General features: G+C 59.1%; 1 protein-coding gene across 1 annotated transcript in view; it reads left to right on the top strand.

The window, feature by feature from the left end:
- The window catches only part of TRABD2B (TraB domain containing 2B), a 216,987-nt gene extending 204,339 nt beyond the window's left edge, over positions 1-12,648 (top strand). The window contains exons 5-7 of the mRNA XM_069477899.1: positions 915-1,005; positions 3,830-4,102; positions 12,420-12,648. Coding sequence (XP_069334000.1) covers positions 915-1,005; positions 3,830-4,102; positions 12,420-12,648 — 593 coding nt within the window. The remainder of the gene's footprint in view (positions 1-914; positions 1,006-3,829; positions 4,103-12,419) is intronic.
- The last annotated feature ends 373 nt before the right edge of the window (positions 12,649-13,021 follow it).

The following is a 13,021-nucleotide window of genomic DNA, read 5'->3' as shown; positions in this document are numbered from 1 at the left end:
CTTTATTGATGGTGCCTAGCACAGAGCTGGCCACAGAACAAGTGTGTCACAAATGTTTGCTGAATAAACGAGGAGTGGGTGGGGAGTGAGATGGAGAGCAGCCCCCTCTCCCCACACACAGCTCCGGAGGGTTCGGTTCTGTGTTGGTACCTCCTCTAGGCCACTGTCAGTGTCTGCTGGGCCCTGCAATCAGCGGGGTTTTATTGGTCTCCCCCGCTGGGATCTTACCCCTCAGTGAGTCCTCAGTGGCCTTCGCAGGACCTGGGCTATAAGGTATGCTCTATAAATGGCAGAGAGATGAGTGCGTGAATGCTCGGGTCCCACCAGCACATGCAGAGCCTGTGCAGGGGGTGGAGATGCAGTCTCTGCCCTGTGGGATCCTGGTGAGGAGACCCACACGAACACACAGGACCCCACTCCCTTGCTAAGGGAAGGAGGCCAGAGCTGCCAGTGGAACTTTCGAAGATGAGCTGTCAGCCTGCTGGGGCCTTGGGGGTTTCCTGGAGCTGGGCTTTATGTCCCGGAGGCATGTCAGCCTGGAGGGTCAGGGGTCAGCTTAACGGTATGAGGCGCAGCAGTGCAACGGGTGCAACGCCCTTACTACACGCCAGCCACTGTTCCCTGTAATCCTCACAACACCCCGGAGCTTGCTGTCACGAGCATCCCCACTTTACAGATGAGGAAACTGAGGCATGGGGAGACACAACTAGTGAGCAGCAGAGCCGGGATTTGGACCCAGGCAGGGTGGCACCAGGACCGCATTTGCCCACTGTGCCATACTGCCTCTCAGGGAGTCTGGGGCCTCGACTTTGGTGTAGGCCACTGCCCCAGACACAAACCAAGATGGCCCAAGGCTGTCCCCAGTGGCTGTGGCCTGGCATGTGGCTGAGCCTGTGTTGTCTCTTGTGTTCCAGGTCACTTTTTGGGAAACAACACAGTCATAGACATCCTGCGGCAGGCAGGGCTGGAGGTGGACCACACACCTGCAGGGCAGGCCATCCACAGGTGAGCAGCCGGGGCCGGGGGGGGGGGGGGGGGGGGGGGGAGGGCAGGTGTCTTGGGACTGCCGGCCCTGTGCGGGAGGGGCTGCTGGGCTGGAGGCAGGAAACTGGGAAGGAGCTGGTGAGCCACCTTGAGCAGAGGTGGCGATGGGGCCAAGGCGTGGCAGTGGGAGTGCGGGCAGCGTCAGGATGGGAGAGACGCTTAGGATTTAAGACTGGTGTGTTTGGGTTGGGGGGAGTGACGCCTGGAGGACTCGGTGGCTGCCCGGTCCCTCAATGCAGATGGAGTCGTGGGAAACAAGCAGTGGCCTGGCCGCTCCCCTGGGTCAAGCCCCACACACCCAGTCCCCCCTTCTCCACCTCCGTGCCCCTCACGCCTGGCTTTCCTGCCCGGGCACACGCACTCCACTCAGAGAGCCGTGCAGCCACCCTCTGTCCCCCTGAGTGGTTCCTGTCCGCCCGCCCCCAGTCTGGGAACTGCGCGAGGGCAGGGGCCAGCTCAGCCCCTCTGCGGGTCCACAGCGCCGGCACCGTCACCAGGCCGGTAGGGCGAAGTGTGGTGAGAGCCGGGCTCGGGTCCTGGGCAGCCCCGGGATTCAGTGCGGGCCATGCTCCAGCCTTCATGCAGCAACCTTCCTCATCAGCCACAGGGCGGCCACAGTGTGATTCCAGCCCCGTCCCTGACGTTACGAAACCCGGAGTTTGAAAGAAGCTTGAACAATCATAGCAGTATTTATTGGCTGCTCGCTCTGTGCTGGGCTCTAAGTGCATTTGACTCACTGAATCCTCACAACCACCTTGTGAGGTAGGAACTATGAGTAGCCCCTTATCACTGAGGAGCCCAAGGCCCAGAGAAGTAAAGTCACTTGCAGAAAGACACACAGCTCGTGTAAGTGGCAGCGTGGCTCTAGGGCCTCCCTAGGCTCCTAGCCACACCTTACACCCACTCTGGGGCTGGGGCTCAGAAATGACTGAGACCTTGCTCTTCAGAGACGAGACCTGGGTCACCTAGGGAAAGGCAGGGCTTGTGGGGTCCTCCAGAGCACTAGGCCACCAATCTCCTAGCTCCTCCTGGCTCCATGGCACTTCTAGAGGACCTTACAAACCCTCACATGGGGAATGCACCCCGGCCTCGCATCTCTTCTCATCTTCTGGGTCAAAATGACAAGACTGCTCTTCCTGCCTAAACCATTTGAGCCTAACACAAATCAGTTTGTCTCAGGGTGTATTCAGTTCCCCTCCCTCCCCTCACTACACCCCTCACCCTCACCCCAGAAGCCCCAAGGACCTTCTCCTTGAAGCCCATTGTGTCTGCAGGCCAGGGCAGGGGAGGCAGGCGAACATCCTATTCATCTCAGAGCCCAGGCATTAGAGGGGGGGCCCCCACGACTCCCCTGCAGGCTCTGCTCCGAGGGCTCTCAGACTTAGTCTCCTGCACAGGGGAGCAGGGGAGCTGGCAGGGTGGGGGGCGGGGAGGATGCTGAGGAGGCTCCAACAATAAAAGCCGTCACCCGGCCACAGGTGCTTCCTAGAGCTCTCTCTTTGTCTGACTGTTTTGAATTCTCTCTCCAGCAGCTGCGCATCTCCCGGCAGCCTGGACCCTGGGAATCTGGGGTTGCCATAGGAGCTGGGGGAGGAGAGGCTGAGCTAATGCCCTTTGCTCCTTCGAGAGAGAGCAGCCCCTCGCCCATCGTGCAGTATGAGAGGGGACCGGGAAGACAGGCCACTCGCCGTCTTGGGTGCTGCCTTACCTTGCAAGCTGCCCACTCATCCTGCTCCCAGGGTCAGAGGGCCCCCAAAGGAATTCTTTTGGGACCACAGAGAGGAAAGAATGAAAGGGAGAGTAGAGGATGTTCCCAGGCTAAGAGGTGCATGTGCGCATCCCTGTATGGAACGTGACAAATGGCACTTTAGTGCCTGCCTGACAGCCAGGTGCATTTGCTTGTTGGCCAACATCAAACAGATGCTCATGTGCCAGGCACTGTGCTCAGACCCCGTCTCATTCATCCTCATGACAACGAAGCAGGTAGCATTATTACTCCTGTGCTACAGCCAACTGCTGCTGAGCTGATTAAGTCACTTGCCCTTAGTCACACGGCCCGCACGTTGCAGAGCTAGGCTGTGAACCCACATCAACCTACCTCCAGCTCCAGCTCTGACCCCCTGAGCCTGTCCTGCCTCCACTGAGAACACGCACAGTAAATGTGTGTTTTTGCAGTGTTTGCTGCAGTATCCCCATTTTACAGAACAAGAGGCTGAGGCACAGTGAAGTTAGGAATTTGCCTAAAGCCCCTCAGCCAGAGTTTTGCAGGCATGAGACCCCGACCAAGATCAGATATGCCTCACAGACCTGCCCAGGGCTCGCTCCCTCGCCGCCTTCTAGTCTGGGCTCACCTGTCACCTGCCAGTGATCAGATCGCCTTCCCTGACCAGCACGCCCCACCCCACGCTCTCGCTCCTGTCTGCTTCGTTTTATCCACCGTGGTTATCACCGTCTGACGTCCTCTGTGTCACTCTGCCTTCCGCGTTGGAATGTGAGCTCTGGAGGGCAGAGGCATTGTGTGTTTCCGCCGTGCTGGTACTTACCTACCTCATAGAAAAGTACCTGGCGCAGGGTAGGTGCTCAGCAGATATTTGTTGACTAAATATATGAAAGCTCTGTCTCTCAGCTCCAGAAAATGGCTTTCCTGGATTACTGTCACCAGGCCCAGCAGGGGCACGCTGGCATTTTCTCCTGCTGTGACAGCTTTGCCACTGCATTATATTCTCCACCACACATGAACGACGTGCTCCAACACAGGTGCTCCTTGTGCTGTTGCCCCTTCCAGCCCTGCTGCCCAGAGCCCAGCGCCCACTCCTGAGGGGACCTCGACAAGCCCAGCCCCAGCAACACCAGCTACCGCCGTCCCCACAGTGCCCCCAGCGACCCCCGCTGCCGCGCCAGAGGAGGAGGAGGATCCAGCCCTGTCCCCACACCTCCTGCTCCCTGACAGCCTCAGCCAGCTGGAGGAGTTTGGCCGGCAGAGGAAGTGGCACAAGAGGCAGAGCACACACCAGCGGCCGCGGCAGTTCAACGACCTCTGGGTCCGCATCGAGGACAGGTGAGCGGGAGGGCAGGTCTGCCCAGGGCGCCTGCACCTGGCAGCCTACCCGGGCCCCCCATGGCCGGGCACACTGCCACCAGGCCAGTCCCCGCTCTGAGGACACCTGGCGGGTGGGGATCTGCGTGGAAGCTCCAGGGCTGGCTCTTCCCACTCACACAGGATCCTCAGGGTCATCTTTCCGGGTTTATACGCACGTTCCCGTTCAAAACAAGAGAAAGTGTAGTTCTCTGCATGTTAAAGCTGAGGAAGTAGAAGCTTCCTTCAGGTGCAGTGGACAAAAGTCTGCCTGACACTTAGCTTTCCTGGGATGTCCTGGTGTGCACGGTGGGTCCACTTGCCCCTGGACTGGAGGTGAAGCCAGGAGGAAACGGAGCAGGCTGACTATGCCAAAGGCCACGAGCTCCCGGGGCCTTGAAGCTCTGAGTGGCTGAGACCCTGGCAGGGAGGCTGCAACAGGGACCCTGCTCTGTGAGAGAGATGGGACAGATGGTGACTGATGCCCCTGATGCTGTGGGCTCTGTCTCGGAAGTGGATGGGGGATTTGTGATAAACCTTGTTGAAAATGGGCAGGCACAGAAATTATCCTAACGTACTAAGACCCCTCTGTCCTCTTCCTATACGCCCTTCCCTCCACCTGCACCGCCCCTCTTGGCCTGTCTGTCACCAAAGCCCCTGCTGTCACCAGGATGCTTTCTTCCAACCTCTGCCTGCAGTCTCCCTAGCTTCCACTTTGGGGCAGGAATGTCCATATTTGGTGAACAGTGTTGCCAGAGCACTGGGAATGTCCCAGGGAGAGACCGCAAGTGAAGGGGAAGCCCAGCCCCGGACATGACACTCCTGGCAGTGGGCCCTTGGAGTCTCGGAGTCTGTATATGGACCCTTTACACATCACCCATGCAGGACTTTTGTCAGCAACCCTGGAGAGAATCACCTTGGGTACTTGCTGAATAAGCAAATTCCCAGGCCCTGCCGCAGACCTCGTGGATCAGAACCTGCAGGACAGAGGCCTGGGAATCTGTGTGTTGAATGTGCACCTGGAGCTTCTTCTGAGCAGCTTTGGGAAACACTGGCTCAGCTCTGCCTTTATAGATGGTGGACCAAGGCCCAGAGTGGGAGAGGGCTTGCCCAGGGTCACACAGGAATCAGGGGCTGCCTCTTGCACTTTGCCAGCCAGGTGTCTGAGCCATTGACAGAATAGTCCAGCGCACCGTCATAACATGCATGGTGCGCACTACCTTAAAAAGACTTCCAGCAAGTAAGAGGGGAGCTCATTGATCCTTTGGACATTGGTTTCCAAGCGCCTGACTTGGGTTTCTGGGAATTGTACTTCTGCGGAGCCCTCGCCGGCCCTGCCTGCCCAAGGTGGAGGCGTTACTACAGCTATATTGGCTATGACACATTTGGGTCACGCGCCCAGCGTGGGCCGCCCCCTGCTAACCGGGAGCGAGGGCGTAGAGTTACGGAGAACCACTTCCTTCAGCAGCGGGGAGGGCTTTCGGGCTGCCAGGGAGGCTCGGGGCACATGAAGGAGCTGGCAGCCCATTAAGAGCTCCAATTAGGCTGGTCACTGAGAGCACTGATCAGCACGCCAGGGGACCAGGAGACCAGGCCAGTGGGGAGGCCAGCTCATGGGACAACAGGAGGCGGGGCTGTCAGCTCCAGCCACAGCCCTGCAGCCCCTAACCATGTCTGAAAGGTAAATTCCTGCAAATGGCTCCAAACGGCTTCCTTCTCACAACACATAGCTCTGAAATACAGAGCCTGATTTCAGGAGAAGAAAACAGCTTTTCTTTGGCAAGAGGGGAGCCCCTTCTCCATTCCAACAGGTAAATAGTGGTTGGCAAACTTTCTTCCATCTGGTTGGGCTGGAGAAGAAAGTTTCCACCGGGACAGCCTGGTCATTAAAAGTTTCTCGCTGCTTCTTGGGGGAGCAGGCCCTGAGGCCCTGAGCTCCTCAGCGGCTCAGATGCAGGGCACAGCCTCCATTGTCCCTGGGGGACTCACTGCCCCCTCCTGGGGTCCCCGACTTTCCAGTTTTCTGAGAGGGAGCAGAGAAGACCTCTCTGGGGGTTACCTGGGGCCCACTGATAGCTCTTTTAACAAAACCATTTTCCTTAGAGCTTTAATTTCATTCCAACTTTTCTCATTTTCTTCCTCCTAAACCCACTGGAGCCACCCCCACCACCATCACCTCTCCCAGCTCATCTAGCGCCTGTGATCTTGCAGCAGGGTCCTCACGGGTCTCCGGGCCCTGAGTCTTGCTCTCACGTGTTGCCATCGGCCTGAGACCCTGCGGTGCCCCCACCACCGCCAGGAGAACCCGCTGCTGCTCCACCCGTGTGCAGGGCCCTGCCTCCCTCCCGCCTCATCCAGCGCTGCGTGCAGCCTGCGGCAGGCCATGCCCCGGCCACCTCCTCACCTGTGTCCTCGCTCCTCTCTCTGCTTGGGCTGGGGTGCCAGCAGACATTAGCCCAGCTCCCCCACCAAACCAGGCACTTCCGTTCATCCTGTCCCCTGCCCACGTCCTGTCAAGAATTGTGGAAGGTTTTACACAAGGAAACAGACCCAGCAGGTCAGGTAACTTGCTTGAGAGAGACCACGCAGAGAGTCGTCCCGGCCTAACAGTAAGGGTCCCCATCACCACCCACCACCATATGACTGCCCTTCCCACCCTCTCTGGCCTCCCCGAAGCACCCGTGGACACCCCTGTCCTGGTACACCTGCACAGACTGCAGTTCCCCACTCTTGTCGCTAGACGGGGAGGTCCTGGGGACTGGATCCGGGCTGGACTGCTCCAGGTTCCCAGAGTGAATGGGAGGAGGAGGGAAAGAGCCGGGATGCGGCCTGCACACGCCTGGCCTGGACACCACCTGGAGCAGGCTGGCCTCCCTCGCCCCTCATTACCCGAGGTGTAAACACACACCAGAGGAAGTTTAGAGAAGCAGCAGCCCATGGCAGGATGATTTATGGGGACCCCTGGAAAGGGCGGAGCATGTGGCCGAGAATTCCACCACATCTGAGAGCGGGTGGGGGCAGGGCAGTGCTGTGCCCGGGGGCAAGCCAGGGCAGAGGCCATTCCTATGCAACCTGGGACCCCTGGCAAGCCTTCAGTTTCTCCTTTTGTGCAGGTAGGGCCTTGACTTGCCTCTGGAGGTCATGCCAGCTCTTGTTCTCCAAGTCCCCAGCTGGCTTGGGAGGGCAGGGGTAGGGCATAAATGAGGGAGAGGAGGGCTGGGCCATCCGACTGGGAGGGCAGTCATGAGGGGCAGGTGTAGGGAAGAGAGTGCCTTCTGAGCAGGGCACGGAGATGGGACACAGGGCCTTGGTGGGTACCACCATGCAGGGGTGGGGCTGCAGGACATGAGTGCACCAGGGCTCGTTGCCCTCTGGGCCTCTGTTTCCCCTGAGGTTTGAGCAGATGGCCTGGGCCCTTAGAGAGAGGAGGAGACACAGAGTTCCTGCTCTGGGGGGTGGGTGTGGCTCTCCACTAGCCTGCCCTTCTTGTCCCCAGGTTCTCAAGATCCACTCCCCCCCAGCATGGCCAGGCCTTCTCCTAGGATGGTCCAGGATGGTCACAGCCTCCATGTGAGGCCCAGACCCCACTGGATTAGAGGCAGAAGATGCCCTATGAGGAATAGGAAATAGAATCCCCCAGTAAATAAAAACAGACAAATTCGGGCAGAACAGGGTTCAAACCCAGCCCCTCCCTGCACTTGCTCTGGGGCTCAGAGATTAAGAGAGATGGTGCTTGGACAGCTCTTAGCCGGCATCAGACGCCAGTAAGTCTTAGTAACAGTGTGGCTCGTGCTGGTGCCTGTGACTTTCAGTCTGTGGGCTGAGATGCCTTCCCAGCAGGAAGCTGCTCCGGGCCCTTAAATGAGCCGCTGGGTGGGTGCCGTGAACTCCCCGCAGTTTAACAGGAACATGTAGGGCACATACTGTGTTTAGCGCTAGTGAGGTTCAGGAGCACGAGGAGTCTCAGGTCACAGCCAGGGACAGATGGCTCCCAGTATGGTGCCACTGAGAGAGCCCTGGAGCCACAGTCCAGAGACCCTGCCTCAGCTCTCCTGGGTGACCTTGGCAAGTCCCGTCTCCTCTCCGGACCCGTTTTCATCTCAGGGACGGACAAGCCCTCCCAGCTCTGGTCTGCTGTGAAGCTATTTGAAAACACACCAGGCAGTCTGCCCTGTGCCTGCAAAGGAATTGGTCAGAAATGGTCTAGTGAGCCCAAGGGAAGGGTGAAGGCATTCCCAGCAAGGAAGACGACATGGACAAAGGTGTGGAGGGTGGCAGGGCCCTAGATATCTGGAGCTGCAGGCACACTGGTTGCTTTGGATCTCTACAACTGACCTGCTTGGCCCAGAGAGGCTGAGCCCCAAACCGGACTCATAACAGGGTCCTCCAGCCCGATCACATCAAGGGCTCCACCCCCAGGCAGTGGGGTCGTCCATCACCCCGGCTGTGTGTGCCCCAAACTTGGTCTCCCCTGCACCTCCTTAAAGCTCTCAAAGGATGTCACACAGGGCACAGCTCTCCAGCCCCTTGTACTGGCCAGAAGGCCAAGGCCTGGGACCCCCAGAACCTAGCCCTGAATGGTTCTCAGAGACCCTCTAGTGTCAAGATCCGCCCTGCTCCAGGAAGCTAGCTGGCACTGTCTCAAGCACCAGCCTTGGGCTTCCGCCTTAGGTCTCACTCTGGCTTCTGCTGCTTAGAAACATTTTAAAGCCCATGGGTCTGTTCCTGCTCCTTCATTGTACAGATGGGGAAACTGAGGCCTAGAGGATGGCACTTGCTCAAAGTCACATGGCGAACCAGGAAGATAGTACAGGCTAGAATGGAACTTGTGCCTCTGCCCAGGTGGAGAGGCCCTTCCCCCGTAAGGGTCCCTGTCAACTCAGAGCAGACTCAGCCCGTTGGTGCCAGCCATCTGCGGGGCCTGGGAACGCTCACGGTGTTTGGTTTGGCTTCAAGGCTGCTTTGCCATGAGACAATTTTCCCCAGTGTGAGCTGGGCGGGGGTAGAGCTCTAGACTGGAGGACTGAGCTTTGGGAGCAGAGTGGGCCAGCGGAGGGGCATTTGGAGGGGCCTGTCCTCTGTCCGCCGCCCCCCCCCCCCCCCCCCGCCCCGTCCTACCCCATTTCCCTGGGACTCCTTCCAAGCAATAAAAACCCTGCGCTGGCTCCAAGGGGGGGGGGGGGTTCATCTTTGGTTTTCAAAGTGTGAAAGAAAATGCCTTTGGGCGCCTTGTGAGACGTAGTTTTCATAACTCCTACTTGGTCTTGCCTTCCCATGGCGGGGGCGGGCCGAGGCCAGCCTGGGCCCCCACTCCCCCGAAGCCAGCCTCCCAGCCTCCCAACGGCTCAGGCTGAAACGGGGCAGCTGCTAGGAAGGAATGTTTATGGACTCCTTGTGTTGTGTGGGGGTTCTTTTGTTTTTCTGGTTTTTGTTTTTCTTTTCATTAGAAAAGAAAGGGAGGAAAGGGGCTGAGAACCCCGTGCAGTGCAGGCCCTGATCCCCTCCAAGGCCGGAGGCTGGATGAGGCCTCGGTCTCCGACCCTGGCGGGGCTCCCACCACGGGCTCTCCATCCGGGGTTTGCTCCGTCGGGGACACCACCGTGGTGCGGCTCGGGCTGGGAGACAGACGGCCACAGTGCACATCCCGTCTCTTGCAAGAAGCTAATGTTCTTCAAGCCCAGTTTCCTCATCTTGGAAGTGGAAATAATAATCAAATGACACGGGGATAGCACCAAGCAGTGTCTGCCGGCACTTAGTAAGTGCTCCATAAGTGGAGGATGTGGTTAGCGGGGGAAACACGGAAACAAAAATATTAATGATGATGCTGGAAACAGCCAGCCGCATCTGGCACTGTGTGCCCGGCACTGTTCGAACCGTGTACAGTAAACAGAGACCTGTGACACAGTGAAGCCAGTGAGAAACGGGGGGAGGCTTGATGACCCCAGGTGGCATTGAGGGTTGGAGGACAGACCGACGAAGGCCTCTCCAGGGGCAAATGGCCGCAAGCCCGCAGGTGTGGCGGAGAGGGCAGTGTGTGCTGGGAGAGCCGTGGAAGGGGAGGGCGGCCAGGCCGGGTCAGGCTGGCACAGGTGGGAGGCACAGCACGCTCCATTCTGTGGGTGAGTAAGTGTCCTGGCAGCCACCTGGCCCACCCCTTGGGTTGCACGCGCACACACTCTGCTCTGGAACACCATCCCTGCATCCTCCTCCTCTCCTGATATCTCCTCTGAGACTTCCTAAAGACAGGAGATCATGGTTCATCACCCCTGTAAACTCCAGGGTGGAACGAACCTGTGTAGGACACAACGGGTTCTGTGGTCAGACACCACCAGCGTAGCAGCGACAGGGAGGGACGGGGCCGTGAGTGAGGACCCCTCTCTCTACTGAGACCCATCAGGCCAGGACTGGGTGCCCAGAGGCCCTTTGGATGCGCACTCCCAAGCCGAGGTCCCAGCCTGAGCCCCTGTGGAGGCCGGATGTGCTCCCAGGCTGAGGCTGAGCAGGCCTACGTGAGAGGTGCCCGGGCAGGACAGTGGCACGGGCTGAGCTCTGGTGGTGGTTATAGGCTCTAGCCACTGTGATTATGGCCAGCGGCTAGGACCTCATGGCCCAGCCTGAGGAAGTGCGGCCCAGGGAGACCCGGCGGGTGTCGGGGAGCGGGCCAAGCACTGGAAGCAGGGCAGGCCCCACACGGAGGCACCCACGCTGCAGACCCCAAGGAGACTGCCCGTCCCATTTCTGCCAGCCTGGCCCTTGGGCTCACCAGGGAGGGGCAAGCTCCCGGCCCACCCATCTGCGAGGGAGCACCTACTCTGTGCCCAGATCAGATCCTGGCCCTGCTGTGTGTCCCAGAGCAAGTTACTTAACCTCTTTGCGCCTCGGTTTCCTCCTAAGTACAACAAGGGTGGCAGCCGTCCCTGCCCCAAGTGTTGTCATGATGATTAGAGGTCAACTCATGGCACGTGCTGCTCACAGAGCCCGGCCCAGGGACAGGGCTGCACTGTCCCCTCTCCCGGGAGGCCTCCCTGGCCCCGCACTGGACAGGGGCCCCTCTGTGTGTCCCGTGCCCCTGTGCTGCCCCTGTGTGATAGGGCTTGCGGGCGCCTCTGCCTGCATCTGCATCTTCATCTGCCTCCTCCTGCCGGGGCTCCCCGAGGGCAGGCTTGGCCGCAGCTGCTGGGCCCAGCCTTTTCTTTACCCGCCAGCCTGTCCCTCTGGTCCACAGGTCTCGCGGCAGACTCCTGTCCTCGTGCCCCTCTCTGTTACACCATGATCTTGTCCTCTCCCCTCCTCAGTCCCTGTCTTGCCCTCTGTCTCTCTCTCTCTCTCTTTCTCTTTGTTCATCCATTTCCAATTTCTCTTTCCTGGACTCGAGCAGTGACCTGGTGCTGAGTCCCGCGGGCCCCTCACCTCCAGCTTCCCAAGGCCTGCGCGTGCGGGCTCAGTTCCGCCTGCCAGCTCACTCCTCACTTCGTCTCCGTCCATCCCTGCTATCTCACTCTGTCTGTCACATGGGCTTTCTGGAGCCAAGATTCTCACCTGTTGCCTCCAAAACTGGATTCTGTTTTCGTAAATTCATGAACTTCTACAACTTTCACTACACACACCTGTGCTTGTGCAAAGTGAAACAGACCCCGGGGCTCCTGCCCCAGGGACGTGCTGCCCCACTTCCTCTGTGACCTGGCCACCCCGTACCCTCTCTGCCCACCATGTACCCTCTCTGCCCACCCACACCCTCTGTGAGCCTCAGTTTTCTCATGTGTGGAAAGGGAGTGATGAGACCCATTTTGAAGGTTTTTCCAGAGGACCCGAAAAGTGCTGAAGTCACAGTGGGTGCCAGATAAGTCGTGGTTGTGATGAGGAGGGTGGTGGGCACGGTGGGGTTGCTGGCTTTGTTGTCTGTGCATGTCTGCAGTCTGGGGGGGTGGGTGGCGGCGGCAGGGGGGCAGGGCACCTGTGCACGGGGGTGTGGAGGCCGACAGCTCCCGAGGGGCCCCAGATCTATCTCCTCCCTGACACTAATTCTTCCTGCCTGGGACCCGTTTCCTTGAGTGGTAACACGTGAGGCCTGCAGCCCCCAGGGCCCGGCCCATCCCCCCGGGGCCTGGGACTGCAGGGTCAGTGTGGCCCTGGAGCTCAGCCTGGCTAGCTGTATGGCTCCGTCCTGCACATTCTCCGAGTCCCTTGTTTCCTTCTCCATTTTATAAGAACAAATGGATCTGATAAAGCGACCGCTGAGCCCAGGGCTTCTGCCCAGGATGAGGCTGCGGGTCACACTGCCGTGTCTCCTCCTTTCCAGCACCACCGCCTCGCCGCCCCCCCTGCCCCTCCAGCCCACCCACAGCACCGGGACTGCCAAGCCCCCCTTCCAGCTCTCGGACCAGCTCCAGCAGCAGGACCCACCCGGGCCGGCCAGCAGCTCGGCGAGCCCGGTGAGCAGCTGCTCACGTCCTGCCCTGGGCCTCCTCCCCGCCGTCGCTGCCACCATTGCCGCGCCCTTCCTGCTGCACAGCCTCAGGCCCTCCTGACCTCGGCCACCCCAGGCAGAGGAGCCAGACCAGCCATGCGAGGATCTGCGGCCACAGCCCAGCTCCTGCCACCACTCCCAGGGGTGCCCCACACCTCAAGGGCAGGCCACACGGGGTCAGTTAGAACACTAGAGCTTTATTGTACCTAAGTTACATCTTCTTTTTTGTAGAAGGATCTTAATTTCCCATAGTGCTATGGGGCTCTTTTGTAAAATATGTGTCCATATTAAAAAAGAAAAATGTATTTATTCTACCAATTAAACTATTTTTATGTGGCCTATGTTATAACCCCTTTATTAGCCCCGGGGCAGAGCCAGGAGTGAACCAAGGTTGCTGGGACATCTGTGACCTCATGCGGACTGTGGCTTTGAAC

This window comes from Eulemur rufifrons, chromosome 8 (genome assembly GCF_041146395.1).
Source record: "Eulemur rufifrons isolate Redbay chromosome 8, OSU_ERuf_1, whole genome shotgun sequence".
NCBI lineage: Eukaryota > Metazoa > Chordata > Mammalia > Primates > Lemuridae > Eulemur > Eulemur rufifrons.
The sequence above is the reverse complement of the archived record's forward strand: the minus strand, read 5'-3'. Positions and strand labels throughout refer to the sequence as shown.